This window comes from Peromyscus leucopus, chromosome 13 (genome assembly GCF_004664715.2).
Source record: "Peromyscus leucopus breed LL Stock chromosome 13, UCI_PerLeu_2.1, whole genome shotgun sequence".
In the NCBI taxonomy this organism is placed as follows: domain Eukaryota; kingdom Metazoa; phylum Chordata; class Mammalia; order Rodentia; family Cricetidae; genus Peromyscus; species Peromyscus leucopus.
This window is the reverse complement of record NC_051074.1, coordinates 38,257,667-38,279,846: the sequence shown is the minus strand read 5'-3', so window position 1 is coordinate 38,279,846 and position 22,180 is coordinate 38,257,667. Positions and strand designations below refer to the sequence as shown.

The window sequence follows — 22,180 nt, the reverse complement described above, 5'->3', positions numbered from 1 at the left end:
CTGTTCTGCCTCTGTGGTTTTTGGGGAGGGGACTCGAAGGGCGTGATCGTCCCACCACACCTGGGGCTACTTTTCAGAACCTTGCTGGGCAGGAGGAGGTTGGCCCGGAGGGACTGCCTGGGCACTGGGCAACGGGTCGATCCGAGTTCGGCCGCCAGAACCCACGTGATTGATGGGAAGAGAACACCAACTCGCGCACGTTGTCCCCTGACCTCACACGTACCACGGCACGAGCTCGCCCCCACATCAACACACACTCTTAAGTAAATAAAAGAACACACGAGCCCCGCGGTGCCCCCACCGCTGGAATGCGGGGCGGGACCTGCCCGGGGCAGGGCGGGAGACGGAAGGTTGGGCAGCCACGGTCCCCCCCCCCCCCCAGCCTACGGCCTTCCGGGCAGCGGGGCTAGCAGGGCGGAGACGGGTGGGGCGACGCCAGGGCGCCCGAAGGCCTCCGGCTCGCATTGGCCGCGCCCTGGTCACGCCCCGCGCCCTGCTCCGGCCCGGTGCCCCCTGCCAGCGCTGGCCACGCCCCTCCGGCCCACTTCGTCTTCCGCAAACCCCGCCGGGGCGGGGCAGGAAGTGCCGGGCCAAAGCCGACGCCTGCCGCTAGGGGCCTCCCGGTCCTTGCGAACGTGGGGCTCAGGAGCCTGGCACTCCCCGGCCCAGAGCACCCCGGATCTGGCAGGATGGGAGCTTGCCGCAGTCACCCCTCCTCTGGACGTGTGGAGCTCCAGGCGTTCCCCACCACACAGCGTGGAGAAGAGGGGTGGACCCCTCCCAAATGTTGGTCGCTGTCCCCTAGCTCCACCTCCCCAAGGCCACCCCTGCCTCATCACCACCAAAAACTTAGCCCCGAGCCTCCTTTGCTTTAGGTGTGAGCGCGCGCGCGTGTGTGTGTGTGTGTGTGCGCGCGCAAAAGGTGTGAAATCGCTCCTTGCCGCTTTGTACCTCCCCTACCCCACCCTACTACTTGCCCGATAGGAAAGAGCCAAGAAACTCCCACCTGAGACGAAGCCTACCCCGGAATCAGCTCTGGTCTGGAGCTGCATGGACCAGGAGAGCCTTTTGCAAGATTTATACCCTGCCCTGGCCTCCGCCCGCCCTCAGTCAGGGTCGGGCTTGGTTTCCTGCTCTGTATGCAAACAGTGGTCGCCTCAAATTTGCATTCCCGGAGGCCAGACAAGCCGAGCACCAGCTTCCATTGAGACCCAGAGTCAAACTCCAGGACCCCGCGACCACACACCCTCTGCCCACGCAGAGTTAAACTCAACCACATGTATGGGTACTTGTCAGCATCAGTCAGTGTCAGGCTTGCTTCTGCTCTCAAGGAACTCGTCTCCAGTTCTTGGAGCTGGAGAGATGGCTCAGCAGTTAGGAGGAGCACTGGCTGCTCATTCAGGGGATCCGGGTTCAATTCCCAGCACCTACCTACACGGTGGCTCAGAACCATAAGGTACTCTAGTCCCAAGAGATCCGATACCCTCTGTGGCCTCCGAGGGCACTTCAGGCATGTGGTGCACAGACATGCATGCAGGCGAAACACACATGAAAGAAAAATAAGGAAGAAAAATGTTACTGACTCCGGAGGCATGGAGAGATACACAGCATTTTTTAAGTATGAGTATTCTTTCTCTAGGATCAGCTGACGCTACTTCTGAACATCCTTAACATTTCTTCGGAGTTAGTTACTCCAGAAGGACTGTGAGTGTAAATCCCTCGGGGCCCATTGGGAATATTTCCAGAATTAAAGCATGATTAATTAACTAAAAGACAGTCTGAAAAAAAGAAAAAGGAAGTTTTAGCCATAGGCCAAAGTGCAGGTGTGACTGCAACCTGTAATTTAAGGGACAGAAGTAAGCTAAGAGTTTCTTAGCCAGGCAGTGGTGGCACACGCCTTTAATCTCAGCTGGGGAGGCAGTTGGAGTTCGAGGCCAGCCAGAGCTACACGGAGAAACCCTGGAGAGAGAGAGAGAGAGAGAGAGAGAGAGAGAGAGAGAGAGAGAGAGAGAGAGAACCATATTAATAACTTGGTCTTCGATCACTGTTAAAATCTCTACCAGTAGGAGTTAAGGTGTAGCTCACTAGTAGAACACTTGCCTAGCATGCTTAAGACCTGGAATTTAATCCCCAGTACTGAAAAAAAAAAAAAAAATCTGATAATAAATCAGAAAGACTCACAAACTACTATTTCCGTGGTCCATTTCCTCAGCAGTGAGGTGACGTTATCCACCAGTTAATCCACCAGTTAACTGGAGTCTCCAGACCTTCCAGAGCCCCTTGATAGTTGTTTTTGGTTAATGAATGCTGGGAATTGAACTAAGGGCCTCACACATGCTGGACAAGTGCTCTACCACTGAGCTGCGTTCCAGCCCTAATCCAGTCACCAGGACAATGAGGAGAACGGCCGTTGTGCAGACTTGTCAACCCAGCACTGACCGAGTCCTGAGTTTCAGTCTTTAGGGTAAGTACGAAGGGTGAGTAAACTTGAGGAAAGAAGCTGCCTTAGTTGAACTGCATCTCCCTCGGGGGAAGTCAATAAATGAGAGAACTCAGACACTTTGTTCGGGTCTTATTATGAAGTCCAAGCGATCCTCCTGCCTCACCTCCCAAGTGCTGAGAGAGAGGACAGACACCATGTCCACAAGGTCAGAAATTTAGACTTTCTCGTACCAGAGTACAGAACTCTGTGTGGTTCAGTCAAGACAGTAACAGTAAACAAGATAAACAAAGGGGTCTGGTGATGGCTCAGAAGATCCCAGTTCAGTTCCCATGTCAATAGCTCACAACTGCCTCTAACCCCATCTCCAGGGGAACACACACATACCCTTCATTAACAAAAACAATAAACCTTACAATGAGAAAGATTTAAGCAAGTTTGGGAATGGAGATGCACACACCCATAATCTTTGCACTCAAGAGGCTGAGAGGCAGGAGGATGGTAAATTGGAGGCTAGGCTAGGCCATGTAGAAAAGCCCTGCCTCAATATAACAAAAAACAAGATTGGGGCTGGAGAGATGGCTCAGAGATTAAGAGCACTGCTTGTTCTTTCAAAGGTCCTGAGTTCAATTCCCAGCAACCACATGGTGGCTCACAAACCATCTGTAGTGAGATCTGGTGCCCTCTTCTGGCCTGCAGGGGTGTGTGCAGACAGAACACTGTATACATAATAAATAAATCTTTAAAAAAACCAAAACAAAACAAAACAAGATTTTGGGTGGGGGGTGGGCGGGTTGAGACAGGGTTTCTCTGAGTAACAGTCCTGTCTGTCCTGGAACTCGCTCTGTAGACCAGGTTGGCCTCAAATTCACTGAGATCTGCCTGCTTCTGCCTTCCAAGTGCTGGGATTAAAGGCGTGCGCCAACACCGCCCGGACCACAAAAAAGATTTTTAAGCAAAAGACACTGAGCTTTGCCTGCTTGTTTTGTGGGGCCAACGAGGTTGTCTAGTTTCCCAATACCTAAAGGGTCACAATCCCACTAAGGAGAGGACAAACTCTTAGTCAACTGTCAGGCCAAGTGAAATGCAGATGACTTTGGAATTACTTATTGGAAGACGCACAAAGCAGAAATAAATAAGCTTAAACAAAAACAAGTTTAAAAATCATTTTGAGGTCTTGTGATGAACAAAACATCACATTTCCTTAGAATAAATTGTCCAAATGGTCAGGGCGACCATGACATCCAAAATGACACTAAGAGGGTCTGGAGTGTCATCCAGTCAGCAGGGATGAAGCAAGGACTTCTTCCCGGCCAGTGTCTGCCCTGGCCAATGCCAGCAGAGTAAATACTTGCAGATTGGAGTCAAGAGAGATGTTTCAAATGACAGTCTGAAGACACCGGGACTTAGGAATGTTATCCCAGAAGACTATCTTAGCTTCCAGATAGGAATTTTAGTTTGTTGGTTTGTTCCAGACAGGGTCTCATGTCGTCCAGACTGACATCTGCCTTAGTTCCATCTTGCTAGAGAAAGTTCAAAATGTGGTTAGTACTATCAAAGAACAGTCATGTCTGTTATAACTAGAATACTGGGGCTGGAGAGATGGCTCAGAGGTTAAGAGCACTGGCTGCTCTTCCAGAGGACCTGAGTTCAATCCCCAAAAACCACATGGTGGTTCACAACCGTCTATAATAAGTTCTTTTGCCCTCTTCTGGTGTGCAGGCAAAAATGCAGACAGAACATTGTATACATAATCAATCAATCAATCAATCAATAAATAAATCTTAAAAAATTCTTTAAAGCCGGGCAGTGGTGATGCACACCTTTAATCTCAGCACTTGGGAGGCAGAGCCAGGCAGATCTCTGTGAGTTCGAGGCCAGCCTGGTCTACAGAGCGAGATCCAGGACAGGCACCAAAACACGGGAACCCTGTCTTTTGCAAAACAAAATTTGCTTTTGAAAAGGCAAAACAAAAATTTCTTAAAAAAAAAAAAAAAAAAACTGGAATACTATAGGGTACAACTGAGGGAACATGAAGATCCCATAAGCAGGAAAAGGGTGTGAAAACACCTGTCAACTGCACACTGGAACTAAGATGGGTGTGCACACACCTGTCCCCTGCACACTGGAAACTAAGTGAGGGGCAATAAGACCTTACTAGGAGAACACAGTCACAGTCCTGGAGATGAGCAAAGGCCTGAAGAGGGCCAATGGCAGTGAAGAGACAGACGGGGGGCAGGATGGGTGTTGGGGGAGATAAAGGAACTGGGCAGGAAGTGTGGCCGAGCTGCTTCTGGGCAGGGGTGCAGAAGGAGGGGAGTGACTCCGAGTTAGCTGTAGAGACGGCCAGTGAAGATACCTTTAACTGTGCCTGGTATGGGGCAGATACTCTGCTTGTTACACACACACACACACACACACACACACACACACACACTCACTCTCTCTCTCTCTCTCTCTCTCTCTCTCTGCAGGAAATAGATATTTAGTACAACATTGCTGTCAGTTGTATAAAATGGTAAAACCTTGGAAAATGCATCAGCAATATCAGAGAAAAGCTTTTTTTCCCTTTGTTTTTGATTAACTATTGTAGTGTATGTGCTCAAGTACACACGTGTAGCGTCCGGAGGATGCCTTGCAGAGGTTCCCTCCTACCAGGTAAGTTTCAGGGAGGGAACTCAGGTCCTCAGACTTGGCAACGAAGCCTTTACCCACTGAACCATCTCCCCAGCTCTGGTTTTTTTTTTTTTTTTTTTTTTTGTTTTTGTTTTGTTTGAGACAGGGTCTCACTACGTAGCCTTGGCTGGCTTCATATTCACTGTGCAGCCAAAAATGACAATGATCTTCTTCTAAACTTTATTTGTTAAAAATTTATGTATATATGAGTGTTTTCCCTACATGTATGTGAACCACGTGTACGCTGTGTCTGTGGAGGACAGAAGAGGGTATTGGATCCCTAGGGTTGGAGTTACAGGTGGTTCTGAGCCACCCTGTGGGTGTTGGGAACCAAACCTAGGGCTTCCGTAAGAGCAGCAAGGGCTTTTCTTTTCTTTTTCTTTCTTTCTTTCTTTTTTTTAAGACAATGTTTCTCTGTGTAGCCCTGGCTATCCTGAAACTCACTCTGTAGCCCAGGCTGGTCTCGAACTCACAGAGATCCGCCTGCCTCTGCCTCCCAGTGTTGGGATTAAAGGCCTGCGCCAGCATTGCCCAGCCATATGCTCTCAACTTCTGAACCATCTCCCCAGCTTCCTGCTTCCACCTCCTGTGTGCCACCTTGTCCAGTTTATATCATGATACGGACTGGATCCAGAATTTTACAGCTGACAGGTAAGCACTCTTTCCGCTGGGTGACATCCCCAGTCCCAACTTTGATCTTTGATGTTCTAGCATCCACTACCCAGGTGCTGGTATTACAGGTGTGCTCCACCACAACTGGCTGAAAAAAAAAATGTTTTTTACAATGTAGATAGCTTTGCATCTGAGCAATCCTACGTTTAGGTATTTATCCTGTGGGTAACATGTGTAACACTTGTAAATCTGTTGGGAGTTAGTAGCATCATTGTTTATAATCACTCAAGTGCTTATAATAATTCAAGTGTTTATAGTAAACACTTGAGACAACCTGCGTTGACCAATAAGGGACTAGTTAAGTAGACCTTGGTATAGCTACACCCGAAAATACTATATGGTCATAAAAAACAAGACAGGTGTGGTGGCGCACACCTTTAATCCCAGCACTGGAGAGGCAGAGGCAGGTGAACCTCTGTAAGTTTGAGGCCAGCCTGGTCTACAAAGTGAGTTCCAGGGCTATTACACCCTTAAAGAAATCTTGTCTTGAAAAACCAAAAACCAAACCAAACCAAACCAAAAAAAAAAAAAAAAAAAAAAAAAAAAAAAAACCCTAGAAGGATAGGGATTTACAAGCTAGAACATGATGCATCCATAACTCCCCTTCGTTAATATTCTGAACCCCCCCCCCCGAGATTCCCACCCCGTGTCCTGACATAAAAGCCTCATTTTAAGGAAAAATTCCTCCTCTTCCTCCTTTCTCCCTGTCTCTCTTTCTCTCTCCATTCCCACGAGGTGTGCACACCTCTGCTTTCTCTTTCTCTTCCTTCCTGGTCTTTCTCGTTTCCTATCTTTCTCTTCATCTCTCTATTATAATAAACTCTCCACGTGGATGCTGCAGCGTCTGGGTACGAATGACTTTCCGCGCACTGCTGCTCCCTCTCCCGCTGCATCTGCCCAGCGTGTTTTCCCTCACGGGTGGGATGCCCTGGTCTGGCCAGCTGGGGGTTCCCACTGGTGCATCCATAACACCCTTCCCCAGTAAGAAAGTACTTTTTTTTTTTTTTTTTTTTTTTTTTTTACATTTTGCAAAGAAGAAGGGAGGGAGAAGAAAGGAAAGAAGAAGTGGGGGGGCGTTTAGTTCAGTGTCTGCCTGCTGTACACAAAGCCCTGTGTTTAATCAGCAGCCCTGCAATTTTTAAAAAATTAATTACAATGTTGGGCGGTGGTGGCGCACTGCCTTTAATCCTAGCACTCAGGAGGCAGAGCCAGTCGGATCTCTGTAAGTTCAAGGCCAGCCTGGTCTGCGGAGGAACCCTGTCTCAAAAAAAAAAAAAAAAAAAAAAAAAAAAAAAAAAAAAAAGAAAGAAAGAAAAAAAAAAAAAAAAAAGAAAGAAAAAGAAAAAAAAGAAAGAAAGAAAACCTGCTGCTGCAAGCTAAGCATCAAACATGACCTTGCTTGCGCTGGAATAACTTGACATTGAGCATCCTCTGATGCAATTCCGTGTCATCACCTTTGACCTTGTGCTGAAAGAAGAGACTCATTCAAGGACCAGCGGAATCATCATCCCCTGGGAACTTGTTAGCGATGCAGATCCTCTGGCTCCACCCAGACCTACTGGATTGGCATCTCACCTTAGGAAGATTCCCCAGTGATGTGATCCTTAATGATGGTTTTCTTTGAGAAGCCAGACCTCTAAAGAATTTCTGAAGAAAGTGTTTAATTGGAATTCACTTTAGGCTTTAAGAAATGGTAGGAAAACAAAAATTAATAATAACAATATAATGCCTAAAACTCGATGTTTTGTTTGTTTGTGACAGACTCTCACATAGCCCAAGCCGGCCTTGAATTCACTATGCAGCTGAGGATGGCCTTGAACTTCTGATTTTTCTGCTTCTACCTCCAAAGTGTTAAAGATTACAAGCATGCATCATCACACCCAATATAAAGACATGACATTTTTTTTTTTTTTTAAAGCAAGCTGGGCACATGCTTCATGGCTGACACACGAGAATCATGAGTTCAAAGTCAGCCCAGCTACTGAGTGAGATTCTGTCTCTATAAAATAATAAATAAACCTGAACTCTGACCCTAGGGAAAAAAAGCATTAGTAGGGCTTGGGGAGGTAGCTCAGTTATAGTGTTTGCCTAGCATTTACAGAACCTCAAGTTCAATCCCAGCACCTCCTTAAAAAAATAGACGTGGTGCACACCTGTGATCCCAGCACTGGAGAGGCAGAGGTGGGAGGGTCAGAAGTTCAAGATCATCCTTGGTTACAAAGCAAGTTTGAGGCCAGCTTGGGCTCCAGGAGATCCTGTGTGTTTGGGGTTTTGTTATTGTTTCTAAAGCATGAATAAATAATACCATAAGGAAAAATTAGGGCTAGTCCACGAGGCAAACACCCTGTCAAATGGTTCACTCGACCTAGGTAAGCTAATGTCATAGGAGAAGGCAGAGGAAGTTTTCTAGATTAAAAAACGCTGAGGAGACAGGACAGCTGAAGGAAATAATGGTTCTTGATCTGATTCCATATAAAAAGGCTGATAAGGTCAGTGTGCAGATAATCAGTGGACTATGGACCACAGAGATGATGATGTTATAAATTCTGGTGCAGACTCTCAGTTATGAAGATCATATTTGAGCTACAGAGCAGAAAGTGATAATCATTAGCTGCAGAGTAATGATATTTAATGAAGCTTACTTTCAAATATATATTTATACACATCATATACACATGGCAAATATGCTAACTCCTTAACCCACAGCTTGTTGTCACACTTGCTTTTCTATATGGTTGACATTTATCATAACAAGAACTAGAAAGTTATGTATTTATTTGGCATTGCATCCAAGGCTTTTCACATTTCAAGCCACAGTTAATCACTGAGCTACATCTCCAACACTTTGAAACAATTTGTTTTAGATTTATTTATTTTGTGTATATGAGGTAGGAGGTTTTACCTGCATGTATGTATTTGCATCATGTACGTAGCTGGTACCCCCAGAAATCAAAGGAGGGCATCAGATCCCCTGCAATCGAAGTCACAAAGGGTTGTGAGTTGTGTCTTTGCTGGGAACCAAGTCAGAGTCCTCTGCCCGAGTAGCCAATGGTTTTTAACCACTGGGCCATCTCTCCAGGCATAAAACAACTTTAAAAAATATTTTTATTTATTTATTTAGAGTTTATGTATGGGTGCTCTGCATGTATGCCTGCACACCAGAAGAGGGCATCAAATCCCACTATAGATGGTTGTGAGCCACCATGTGGTTGCTGGGATTTGAACTCAGGACCTCTGGAAAAAGCAGTCAGTACTCTTAACTGCTGAGCCATCTCTCCAGGCCCCCAGCGTAAAACAACTTTAAAAAGCATGTATTCTCTGTTGGGTCTGGTTGCACGTGCCTATATTTAAAGTACTTGAGAGAATAAGTTGTGGGGATTATAAATTTCGGTCCAGCAGGGTTGCAGAGCATGGCCCTGTGGTTGATTTTTTTTTTTTTTTTCTTTTTCTTTTTTGGTTTTTCAAGACAGGGTTTCTCTGTCTATATCTCTGGCTGTCCTGGAACTTGCTATGTAGACCAGGCTGGCCTTGAACTCACAGAGATCTGCCTGTGTCTGCCTCCTGAGTGCTAGGACTAAAGGCGTGTGCCACCACCGCCCGGCTAAATGTGTAGCCCAGACAGGCCTTGACTTTGTAATCCTCCTGCTTCCTCCTTTTGCAAATCTTACTGGCATGGACAACCACAGCTGGTGCTTTTAGAAATTCTTTTTTTTTTTTTTTTTTTTTTTTTGGTGTAATATGGGCACTGACGGCAGGGTCTTGCACATAGTGGGTGTGTGCTGGGTCGCTGCATCACTGAGTCCACACCCACACTGATCATGGATGGAGTCTAACGGCAAACGTTTAGCAAGGAGAATAGCAGGACAGAGGTTGGAGAGCCAATCCTGAGCTACTTGTTAACAGGAACTTTGCTGTCATCAGGCTGTCCTGTGAGGAGGCTGAAAAAGAAGATATAACCCAAATGTATGCGGGCCGGTAAGATGGCTGAGGAGGTAGAGGCACTCATCACACAAACCTGAAGACTTGATATCTGGTCCTGGAACCCACAGTGCAAGGAGAGAACCCACTCCCGAAAGTTGTACTCGGACCTCCGCATACAATAATAACAATTATGACGATAATGATAATAATAATAATAATTAATGGTTTTAAAAGGTATTTGTGGGGCTGGAGAGATGGATCAGCCACCAAAAGCATTGGCTGCTCTTCCAGAGGATCTAGTTCCGTTTCCAGCACCCACATGGTGGCTAACAAGCATCCCTAACTCCAGTTCCAGAGGATTCCACACCCTCTTTTGGCCTCCACAGGCGCCGTACACACAGTACACAGACATACATTCAGGCAAAACAGCCATACACATGAAAATGAATAAATAAACCTAAAAGGTGTATGTGCTGGTAAAAAGTATACACACATATGCCATTGAAGATGTATGCTTACAGTAGATATGTAAACACACACACCAGAAATATCTGAGATATTTCAAAATAGATTATGAATACTGACTCATGGGTAACTATCCATCCTGGAGTTTTTTTTTTTCCTTCCTATTTTGCTTATGACTGAGTGGACACACACTCCTTTTCATTCACAAGAAAGGGTTCTCCATTATTTCAAAATAAAACAGCACCTGCTGTATGTTTACTCTCTTCCCGGGCTGTGCACGGGCTCGCCCTCCCTCTCTCTCCCCTCTCTCTCTCTCTCTCTCTCACACACACACACACACACACACACACACACACACACACACACTCAATTCAGTCTCCAGAGCTCGTGGGAAGGTCAAGGGGAGGACCTCCTTCATCCCACCCTCTTTATTTGCCCTCCCTAAAGGACCAAGATTCCGGGGCAACAGTTCCAGAGGCAGCAGGAGCAGGGGGAGGGGAGTCAGGCCACCCTTTCCAGTTTATGCTAAAGCTGGTCTCCAAGTGAGTCCCTAGAGCAGAAGGCAGCCAGGCAGATCCCCAGGTCCAGGGCAGGGAGGTGGAGGTCCTTGGCTTCTGGGAGAAGGCCACAGAGCAGGGTTCAAAGGCACTGGTTTATGGCAACTCATAAAACCTCCAGGTGGAGCCTGTGGCTCAGGAAGGGGGAGGACTGGAAGGGCATTTGTGCCCACTGAGCGAGGAGGATCACGCTGAGTAGAAGAGGCCCGCCTGGAGGGGTGTCAGGGGCCCTCTCTGCCCCAAGGGGGCCCCAAACGTGAACCCTGGCCTGAGTGCCTAAGTTCCAACTGCAAGGTCCCAGGAATCGTCCCCCACCCCCACCCCTTGGCTATGCCTCTAGGGCAGGATAGCAGACAGCTGAGTTCCCCTCTCGGCGGGAAGGAAGAATGGCCCAGGCACCTGTGGCCTGCTCTAGTAGGGGCTGTCCACCTGCAGGGAGAGCCCAGGTCCTGAAAGGAAGTGCACCCCATCCCTCGAGTTCCGGGGCCAAGGGCCAAGGGCGGGGCACACACACACCAGGCTGTCAGGCTGTTGCTGGGCTCTAGGTTCCCAGGGACCTGGGCACCTACTACCCCACCCCCTCATCCATTCTCTCTCTCTCTCTCTGGGGCCCTATCTTCCCTTATATGGTGAAGGAAGTTCCTAGGAGGGGGGGTGAGGACAAAGGTCGCTCTCCTGCAGCCGGCTTGCCACAACTTCCTAAGATCTCCCAGGTGGTGGCTGCCTCTCCCGGACAGGTAAAGCGATTGGGTGGGGACCCATGGGGACCACAGGTGGTGGGAGGGGATAGGGTCCTTGCTTCTCTCTGGCAGCCTGGGCTGTCTGGAGCACGTTGGTGCAGGTTTGGGGATGAGGTAAGGCATTCTGAGATTCTGGAAGAAGCCAGCAGCCAGCATGCTGTCCTGGGCCTTCAGTGAAGGAAGTTCACTGGCCTTTCCCCTGTAACTCACCCTCACTTTATATTGGGTGGCACTTGTGCAGATTGCCTGGGGTTGAGGTGAACCCTGGGGCTCAGATTTCTAGAGTTAAAATCAGGACAGTCTTGAGAAAGCTGCAATTATTAGTCTCCTTAACTGTATCAGTTCTCTCGGTGCTCATTTCTTTGCCCATTTCTTCCTTCTCTGAAAGAGTTTCTTTGCGTCACTGTTCCCCTGACTCTCTTGGGACTTCAGGTCCCATGGATGCTGGGGTTGAAGCGGCAACCACCAGGAATCCAGTGATTGAAACCAGAGGGAGGGGAGAGGCAGGAGTTGGAGGCTCCAGGGCCGGAGGCCTTTGTCAGGCCTGGACATCACTCCTGTCCTAGAAGTGACCCCTCTGTTTCCCTAGTCACCATGGTCTATTTTAACGGAGCCAGGCATGAAAGCCTAGCCTGCTCAGAATTTTGGGACTCACTCTGTCCAAGGTCATCTGCTCAGGAATCCTCCTGTCACTTGGAGGTTGGGAGTATCTGCTTCTGGTGGGCTCCCAGGCCCTGGTTAGCAGGAGAATATCCTTTGTGTAAGGAAGAGCGACCTAACCCACTGTCTTAGCACACTCCTGTCCAGTTAGGAGCTGCCCACTGGGAACTAAGACTCATAGCAGCTCTCTGGGGTTCCCTGAAGTTGCACCCCAAGGATAATAGGGCAGTTGATAAGGAAGGATGGATGGCTGGAGGCCAGAAGACCCTAAATCTCTCTAACACCCAATCAGGTACTCCTTCCATTCCCTGCTCCAGTCTTCCAGCTGTGTGTGGGGTAGTAGTGTATCTACTACTATGGGCAATGAGCTGGCAGCTCCAAGCATGGGTGATGATTCATGTGTGCAATCTGAGCACTTGGGAGGCTGAAGCAGGAGGATTGCTATGTGTTTGAGGCCAGCCTGGGCTATAGAGTGAGATTTTTGGTCTGAAAAAACAAAACAAGAAACCGCGACCATTAAAAAAAAAAAAAAAAATCCCACCTGTGTAGGTCGTGGAGCCTGGGGACTTTAGACTTATATATAGGCCTTTTTGTCACTGTGTGACCGGTCAGGGCTGAGAAGGGCATCAGTCTGGGACACAGTGGAACCCTGAGAAAGGACTCCCTGACAGCCTAAGAATTCTGGGAAGGCTTTCTGTAGGAGTGTGTCCGGATTGAGTCTGGAAGAGTAGGAAAAGGTGAGAAAGCGGTATGAGGGGGTGCAGGGTGGGGGGTGGGAGAGGAGGTGTAGCCTGGGGACCAGGACAGCAGCCAGGCTCCTCTTCCAGAAGGCAGAGTGCCAGAAGGGTGATGGTGGACAGACTGCTGGGACAGAAGGGAAGGAGGAGGAGGTGTCCGAGATTCTACACAAATTCTACACAGACTTTTGGTTCTCTGGGTGACAAGTGTCCTCTTAGGGCTGGGGCCATAGACGGGTGGGGACCAGGGGTGAGCCAGTGAGTTCAAGCTGAGGAACATATCCACCTCAGGTTCCTTGTGGGCAGGCTGGGAGAATGAGGGCCCTCTGGTCCTCCCTGAAGTTTAGGGGAGATGGGAGAGCTGAGGGGTTTGTCTGGGGTCAGTGAGAGGAGTTTGCTCTGACCAACTTGGGTAGGTGTAGAAGCAGTTAGAAGTACCCATGGGGTTGGACTGGCCACCTCTTAGCACCAGCCATCCCCACTTGGCCCTGAGGAGGCTGTTCTCTCTGTTTAGGTTGTTGAGACAGGGGGTAGGAGGCCCCCACTTTTCTTCAGGGAGAGGGAGCAAGTCTATATCCCCTCCCTGGTGATAACAAACACCCCCGTGTCTAACATGAGTTCATCCTGCTGCCAATTTGCTCCAGGACAGTCCATCTGGTAGAGCTCTGCTCCTCGCTCACCCATGACCCGCATTCCTCACCTAGAGAGGGCAGAAGAGAGTCTTAAGAAAAGGGTAATTGTAACAAAGATGGCGGGAATAAAACAGAAAATCCTGTCCTTTGTATTCAAGTTGGTCTTGCTGAACCAACAGAATTGTGTGTGTGTGTGTGTGGTCTGGGGAACCCTTCATGCTAAGGAATACATGATGTTGGAGGCCATGCCAATAGGGGTATCAAATGGAGTCAGGCCCATGGGCTTCTGCCAACACAGCAAGCCGCCCAAGATGGACAGGTGGTCCGGCTCACCAAGGGGCGGGCTGACCAGAGTGGGCAGAACATCGTAAGATAATCCACCCTGCAGGGCTCAGAAAAGGGAGTCTACAAGAGGTAAAGGCCAAGCTGTTTATTATCCAAGACATGACTCAAAGTCAAAGTGCACGGAGAGATTAGCTGGAGAGATGGAGCTGTCAATGTGGGGCAACTGACCTTGCGTTTGTTAGTCACTAGGCCAAGGAGCAGTCGCAGAGGGTGACTAACTCCTACTCAGCTTGGGAGAATGGGTGGCCTGGTGAAGAGGGTTGAGAAACGGCATGAGAATAACCGGGGACAAGTGGTTCGCACTGCGGCTCACGGCAGGATCCTGGCCAGTTTTCAAAGGCCTCAGGCCTCATCTCTGACAGAAAGAGAGTACCCAAGCCCTAAGTCCCACTCTGGCCTAATTAAATCAGAACCCCTAGGGATGCAGGCTCTGAGCTCAGGAGCATCAGTGTTTTTGAAAAGCTCCCAGGTGACTCTGGCCAGCAGCTGGAACAAACACAGCTACAGGTCCAAACAGAAAGAGGCAGTGCTAGGGACAGCTGGGGAAGGGGAGGCTGCTTCGAGCCCAGTGGATGGAGGGTGGTTAACAGTGGTGGAAGGCTCTCTCTGCCTGTCATCCATCCATCCATCCATCCATCCATCCATCCATCCATCCATCCATCCACCCACCCACCCATCCATCCACCCATCCATCCATCCATCCACCCACCCACCCACCCATCCATCCATCCATCTATCCACCCACCCATCCATCCATCCAACCATCCATCCACCCACCCACCCATCCATCCATCCATCCATCCATCCATCCATCCATCCATCCAAACCTCCCTTTCTCCTTATTCCTTCCTTGTTTTTCTTTGCTCATTCACCCATCCAACAGAGAGCTGGTATTGTAATAAATGCTGGAGATTTAATTATTTTTTTTTCAAAATGACATTGACGGATTGATTGTGTGTATGTGTAGGCATGTGCATGCACAGCACAGATGTGGCAGTCAGAGAATGAATTCTGGGTATTGTCTCTCTCATTCCATTTGAGCCATTTTGCTAACACCTAATTCTTATTGGAAAGCATCTTACGTAGCCCAAGCTGGCCTCAAGCTTGCTATGTAGTCAATGATGACCTCCAACTCCTGCTCTTACTGTCTCCACCTGAGTGCCAGGATTAGAGGTGTTCCACACCACACCCAATGTAATGCTGGGGATTTAGTGCAAGCCACAGAAATGGTCCCTGCCCTTGCAGGAACATCTGGGCAACAGCTGGGTGTGGTGGCACATGCCTTTAATCCCAAGCACTTGGGAGGCAGAGGGAGGCAGATCTCTGAGCTCGAGACCAGCCTGGTCTACAGAGTGAGATCCAGGACAGCCAGGGCTACACAGGGAAACCCGATCGCCCAAAACAAAACAAACAAAAAATATTGTGGGGGGCTGAAGAGATGACTCAGTGCTTAAGAGCACTGGCTGCTTCTCTAGAGGACCCAGGTTCGATTCCCAGTGCCACATGGCAGTGCACAGCTGTCTATAACTCCAGTTCCAGGGGATATGCATATGCCTGCAGGCAAAATACCCATACACATAAAATAAAACAAATAAACCTTAAAATATTCTGGGCAACAATAACAGTGAATGGAGGATGTTGGTGGAGCCTGGTGAGGGACAGGCATGCTCTCTGTATTATTATGGTTTACTCAAAAGATGGACATCCATCCATCCATCCATCCATCCATCCATCCATCCATCCATCTATCCATCTATAGAATAGCCCAGTCGGGTTTGACCATAAATTATCCTATCTCTGTTTCAGCCCTTCTTCCCAGTGCTGGGATTATGGTTGTTTATCACCACACCAAGTCATTTTATTTATTTATTTATTTATTTATTCTATCTATCTATCTATCTATCTATATCTATCTATCTATCTATCTATCTATCTATCTATCTATCTATCTATCTATCTATCTAGGATTACAGTTGTTTATCACCACACCAGGTCATTTTATTCTATTTATTTATTTAGGAGCTGGGGATGAGACTCTAGTCCTTGTGCATGCTAAACAAGCTCTCTGCCACAGGGCTACAGCCCCAGTCCCCATTTTATCCAGGTGACTCCGTGACATTGAACACATTCACAATGCCATGCGGCTCTCTCCACTCTCCACTTCCAGCACTTTCTTATCATCCCAGTGGGCAACTCTGTGCCCACTAATGCCCTGTTCCTCCTCCCCAAACCTAGTAGCCACAGTCTCTGCCCTACAGATTTGCCTGTCTGACTTGGTCATGTAAATGGGATGATTTAATATGTATTCTTTTATATGACTGGCTCCTTTCTCTTAGCACAGTTTGTGTTGGGGGCGTGTGTCTTTACTGTACTCCACCATATGACTCACTAGTGTTCCTTTGTGTGGATACAGTACTTCCTGTTTCATTTACTGATGGACATTTGTGGTAGTCACACACACACACACACACCCAACCCCTCTTTTTTTTTCTGAGACAGGCTGTCCTGAACTCACTATGTAGACCAAGCTGTGGTTCCACTTTTTTTTTCCCCCGGAGCTGAGCACCAAACCCAGGGCCTTGTGCTTGCCTGAGCTAAATCCTCAACCTCGTGGTTCCACTTTTGACACTCTTTCGAATAGAGCCACTATGAACTTCAAGGACAATTTTTTTCTTTTCTTTTTCCTCTGTGTGTGTGTGTGTGTGTGTGTGTGTGTGTGTGTGTGTGTGTGTGCAGGTGCTCATATGTGAGTACCTGTATAGGAGCCAGAGAACAAATCAGGTGTCATTCCTCAGGTACTACCCACTTTAAAAAAAATCTTGCCGGGCGTTGGTGGCGCACGCCTTTAATCCCAGCACTCGGGAGGCAGAGGCAGGCGGATCTCTGTGAGTTAGAGGTCAGCCAGCCTGGTCTCCAAAGCGAATTCCAGGAAAGGCACAAAGCTACACAGAGAAACCCTGTCTCGGGAAAAAAAAAAAAAAAAAATCTTAATATTATATTTGGTGTGTGTGTGTGTATGTGTGTATATGCGTGTGTGTATGTGTGTGTGTATGTGTGTATGTGTGTGTGTATGTATATGTGTGTGTATGTGTGTGTGTATGTGTATGTATGTGTGTGTATGTGTGTGTGTGTATGTGTGTATGTGTGTGTGTATGTGTGTGTGTGCCATCTTGCTTCTCCCTGCTGCCACCCTGCCTCTTTTTTCCCAGACAGGGTCACCCACTGGCCTAAAGCTTACCATCAGCCAGGCCATTGGCCAAGACAGGGATATGTTAGTCTCCGCCTCCACGGTGCTGGGATTACCAGCACACAGCACCACTTGAAGCTTTTTAATGTGAACCCTGGGGATAGGGCAAGCACTTTACCAACTCAGTTATCTCCCTGGCCCCTTTTGTATTTCGTTTGGTTTGAGTTTCTTTGCATAAAATCGGGCTTAGTGTTGCATATCTGCAATCTGAAATAGTGAGTTCAAGGCCAGCCTGGGCTATATGAGACCTTGTCTTAAAAAGCCTACAGGAAGATTGAAGTGAAAGAAGAGGCTTAAACTGGGTGTGGTAGCACACAGGATAGCCTGGGCTACAGAGCAAGACCTTGTTTCAAAAACATGGAGGGAGCCGGGTGGTGGTGGCGCACGCCTTTAATCCCAGCACTCGGGAGGCAGAGCCAGGCGGATCTCTGTGAGTTTGAGGCCAGCCTGGGCTACCAAGTGAGTTCCAGGAAAGGCGCAAAGCTACACAGAGAAACCCTGTCTCGAAAAACAAAAACAAAAAAAACAAAAAAAAAAAAAAAAACATGGAGGGAGGGGTGTCTTTTAAGTGCAGGGCTATGTAACTGGTACTAAGGGAGCCAATGTGGGCATTTAAATGAAAGAGGGTCGCCATCAAAGCTGGGTGGGAAGGCTGGAGACTGGACTCTAGTGGTTAAGACCCCCAGTGGGGAGACAGCTTCCCTTCCGCCTCAAGTCTGTGGCCTCCACCTGAGACGGGGCACTCCCAGCTCCATGGCCATGGCTTTCCCGTGCCTTCTCCCCTAGGCTCATCACCATGTCCAAACTGACTGCCCAAGTCCAAGGCTCTCTCAACACCACCACCCCAGGGATACAGATATGGAGGATCGAGGTAAGTCCTGTCTGGAGGGGACTTCAGGGATTCTGGAGGGTGGAGGAAGCCCGGCATTGCCCAGTCTCCTCCAGCCATGTCCTGCACACCGTAGGGAGCTGTGGGTGCCACCTGCAGACGGTTCTACCGCTGGTCCCCCCTCCTCTTTTCTCCTTTTCTTCCTCATCTGCCTTTAGCCATCTCCCACATCCCTGTCCTTGTTAACCCTGTCCTCTGCTCCATTTCCTCTTCGGCTGGCTCCCCCATTTTTTCCTCCCCCTCTCCCTTTTCCCCACCTTCCATTCCTGGGCCCTGATCTTTTTGATTTGGGGTATTTTGTGATGCTGGGGATGGCACCGAGGGCCACACCTAGTAAGGACTCTATTGCTAAGCAACACCCAAGCCTTGCTGGACCCTGCATCCTCAACCTCCATCCTCCTCCACATCTGCTGGTCAGCTTCCCTCCCTGGTGGTTCTGGCAGCTCCTGTGACTTCTTTCTTACCTGGGTCAGTTCTCTCCTTCTTAGGTAAGCTGATGGGGTCCTGTTCCTGGGAGGCCACTGTATTGATCCCAAACGTAGTACAGCCACATGATTGGCAGGACACACAACAGCCTAGTATGGCTAAACCCGGGCAGTGCTGTGGCTTCCTGGGTAGGCGGGACTACACGTTTGTCACCACGCCCACTGTGACCTCTTTCTCTCCTCAGGCTATGCAGATGGTGCCTGTTCCTTCCAATACCTTTGGAAGCTTCTTCGATGGTGACTGCTATGTAGTCCTGGCTGTAAGTGGGTCAGGCCGCCGGGAGGGGGGTGGGGGGTGGGGGGCGGGGCCGGGGGCGGGGCTTATCAGAGAGCAAAGCCTGCTGGGTATTAGGGAAGAAACTAGGGGCCGGGGGATGTGCTGAGAGGTGGTCTGACTTCACCAAGCAGTGTTTACAAGAGTGCCCAGGTGCTCACGAACCCATTCAGCCTTGGGGGACCCTTCTGAGTCGGTCCACCTTTAATTGTTAAAATATATATATACATATATATATACATATATATATATGTGTGTGTGTGTGTGTGTTTATGAACACCATGGAGAGGGTGTGGAATTGAAAGGACGACTTGGGGAGTCAGTTCTCTGTTTTTACCATGTGGGTCCCCAGGGATTGAGTTCAAGTCATCAGCCACAGTGGCAGGCATTCTTACCTCCTGAGCCATTTCAATGGCCCTGGGCCCCCTCTCTAAAATCCACAGTCATCTTCATACTCCTTCCTGATATTTGCACACCCTGGCACCACCTACACTACTAAAGACACCTGTGCTTTTCTTATAGTGATTTGCTTCTAATTTTTAAAGTTTTTCAAAATTACACTTACTTAAGTTTCATTCATTCATTTTGTGAATCTGTGTGCACGCATGTGCATATACGTATGGTTGCACATATGCCAAGATGTACATTTGGTTGCAGGATAATTTGCAGGAGTTAGGGTCCGCAGACCACCCCAGGAAAGACCACCACTCATGTAAGCAAAGGCAAGAGCGTTTATTTCTCTAGAGAAGAATTCCTGCATGCAGGGAGGGGTCAGCCACACAACAAAATGGCTATGACCCCCAGAGAAGGTCGCGCAGGCTTCTTTTATAGACAACCAGGAGGGGGATGAGGTCATCCTGAGCATGATTGGCCAAGCAAGCAGCAGCCACACTCTGATGTTTCTGATTGGCTGGGGCTGTTAAGTGCCTGGTCTACAATATCTCCTGCCTTATCAGAAACCGAAACTGAAACAGAACTGAGACCTAAACAGAAATTGAAACTTAACCGAAACTCAGGCCTAGTAAGGCTGGGGCCGGGAGAAGCCCACCATGGTGCTACTGTGGCCCCTCAGAGACAGTCCCCCTTTTCTGTCATGTGGGTCCCAGGAATCAAACTCAAGTGGCCAAGCTCGATTGCAAGTGCTTTTTACCCAATGAGTTTTCTTGCCTACCTCACTTCTAAATTTTGAAGATATATATATTTAACCATTAACTATAAGTGAAAAGCTGAGCCATGTGTCACAGATTGAAGCAGCTTGTTGATGTATTTACACAATCATTTTGTATGCAGTAGGTATTTGTGTCCACAGGCTATCTGTGGATTCAATTAACTATGGATCAAAAATATTTGGGGAAAAAATGCATCTGGGGGCCTGGAGAGATGGCTCTTCAGTTAAGAGTGCACCCTGCTCTTGTAGAGGACCTGAGTTCGGTTCCCAGCACAGCACCTGCGTGGCTTGGCTACAACTGCCTGTAATTCCACCTCCAGGGAGATCTGATATGCACAAATATACACATACATACACACACATATGTACATGCATACATACATATATACACAAAATTTAAAAAATTTAATTGAATCTGTAGCGAATGGTTATATAGATTTTTTTTTTTCTCATCACTAGTTCATAAACAGTACAGTATAGTAACTATTCTGACAGCCGCCTGCCTGGTATTGGTATTGTGAATCGTCTAGAAATGACGTAAAGTCTAAGAGACACCTGGTCAATGGTACTGGCTCAAATGGTAGACTACTGATCTGGCATCCAGGAAGCCCTGTGTTTGTTCTCAGCCCTACATGATGGGTGCATTGGCGTACAGCCAGTAATCCCAGCACCCCGGAGGTAGGAAATCATGGGCAGTCATCCTCCACTCCAGAATATTCCTGCCCAGCTTGGGCTATATAAAACCCTGTATCAAAAAACAATAGCAACAAAGCTAATTCTTGAACCAGGGAGATGGCTCAGCAAGATTAAGTGTCTGACCCCCTGAGTTCAAAACCTGAGGTGCAGCAGAAGGAGAGAACCAAACCAGGTGGTGGTGGCGCATACCTTTAATCCCAGCACTTGGGAGGCAGAGGCAGGTGGATCTCTGTGAGTTCGAGTCCAGCCTCGACTACAGAGCGAGTTCCAGGAAAGGTGCAAAGCTACACAGAGAAACCCTGTCTTGAAAAACCAAAAAAAAAAAAAAAAAAAAGGAGAGAACCAACTCCCAAAAGTTGTTCTGACCTCCACAAGCATACACCAGGGCATGCCTATAACTGTTCTTAAACACACGTAGCATATGCGTGTGTGTGCACACACACATACAATATACACATAATTTTTTAAGCGTAAGAGAGGATTTTGCAGATTTCATGCAAACATCACACACCATTTTACAGAGAGACTGGAGCATGGACAGTGTAGAACACCCATGGGAACCCTGTCCCTCACAGACAATGAGGGACCGTTGTAAGTTTGCCCACCTTACTGGCCTCCGATAGTCCATACGAATCAGTCCACGCGAGTTATTTTCAAGATGAGAACAAGGTCCAGAGAAGGGGGAGCCACCTCGTGTTTTCTATCAGTGGAGTCAGTGACTGAGCTGGGCCACAATTCAGGGCTCTTGACAGCAGGCCAGAGGCCTCCTTGCACCAGACTCCCCTGTGGCCCAGGGTCCGAGTATGTGGGAGACCGCGCAGAATGGGAGAGGGGACCATGGGAACCCAGGTCTCACTACACAGATGCTCCGCCTCCCTCAGATCCACAAGACCAGCAGCACCCTGACCTACGATATCCACTACTGGATCGGCCAGGATTCATCCCAGGATGAGCAGGGGGCAGCTGCCATCTACACAACACAGATGGATGATTACCTGAAGGGCCGGGCCGTCCAGCACCGCGAGGTCCAAGGCAATGAGAGCGAGACTTTCCGAGGCTACTTCAAGCAAGGCCTTGTGTAGGGAGGGGTGCAATGGGGCTGGGGAGGACCCCAAGACATGGGGGTTGGTCCGAAGAGACAGGGCCACCCAGAGACAGGACCTACAGCGTGAGAGACTCTGAACAGTGGGAGGTGACCTGGGCCAGGGAGACAGCCTGAAGCTCCGGGGCTTGTGGGAAGCTCATATGGCTTTTGCTGATTTTTTTCTCCACCTTTCCACTCCTCACCCTTATTTCTGCTGTTGCTCTGACCTGGGCCCTTGTCCCTCTGAGTCTACTTTGGCTTGACTTATCCCTTGGGTTCTTCTAAAATCCCGTGACTATGGCTGGTGAGTTCTGTACCTCAGCTCCCGTCTGTCTAGGTGGATTGCTCAGTGCCTCTCATACCAAATCCTGCCCCTCAGGCTGTCCCATCGAGCTCCGCCCCTCATGGCTGCTCCCTCTTCTCCAATCAGGTCTTTCACTAACAACCCATGCCTTCTACCTTTTCTAGAACTGTCTGAATCTCTGTCGGGCT

At 48.6% G+C, this 22,180-nt stretch overlaps 1 protein-coding gene across 2 annotated transcripts in view; it reads left to right on the top strand.

The window, feature by feature from the left end:
• Window positions 1-5,695: 5,695 nt before the first annotated feature.
• Vil1 (villin 1) overlaps window positions 5,696-22,180 on the top strand; it is a 36,478-nt gene continuing 19,993 nt past the window's right edge. The window contains exons 1-4 of one of the 2 annotated variants that reach the window (XM_037210270.1): window positions 5,696-5,767; window positions 17,879-17,963; window positions 18,652-18,726; window positions 21,486-21,682. In XM_037210270.1, the coding sequence (XP_037066165.1) occupies window positions 17,889-17,963; window positions 18,652-18,726; window positions 21,486-21,682 (347 nt within the window). In that variant the 5' untranslated portion in view covers window positions 5,696-5,767; window positions 17,879-17,888. Of the gene's footprint in view, window positions 5,768-11,371; window positions 11,469-17,878; window positions 17,964-18,651; window positions 18,727-21,485; window positions 21,683-22,180 lie in introns of those variants that run through there. The other variant, XM_028893037.2, reaches the window with a different exon arrangement.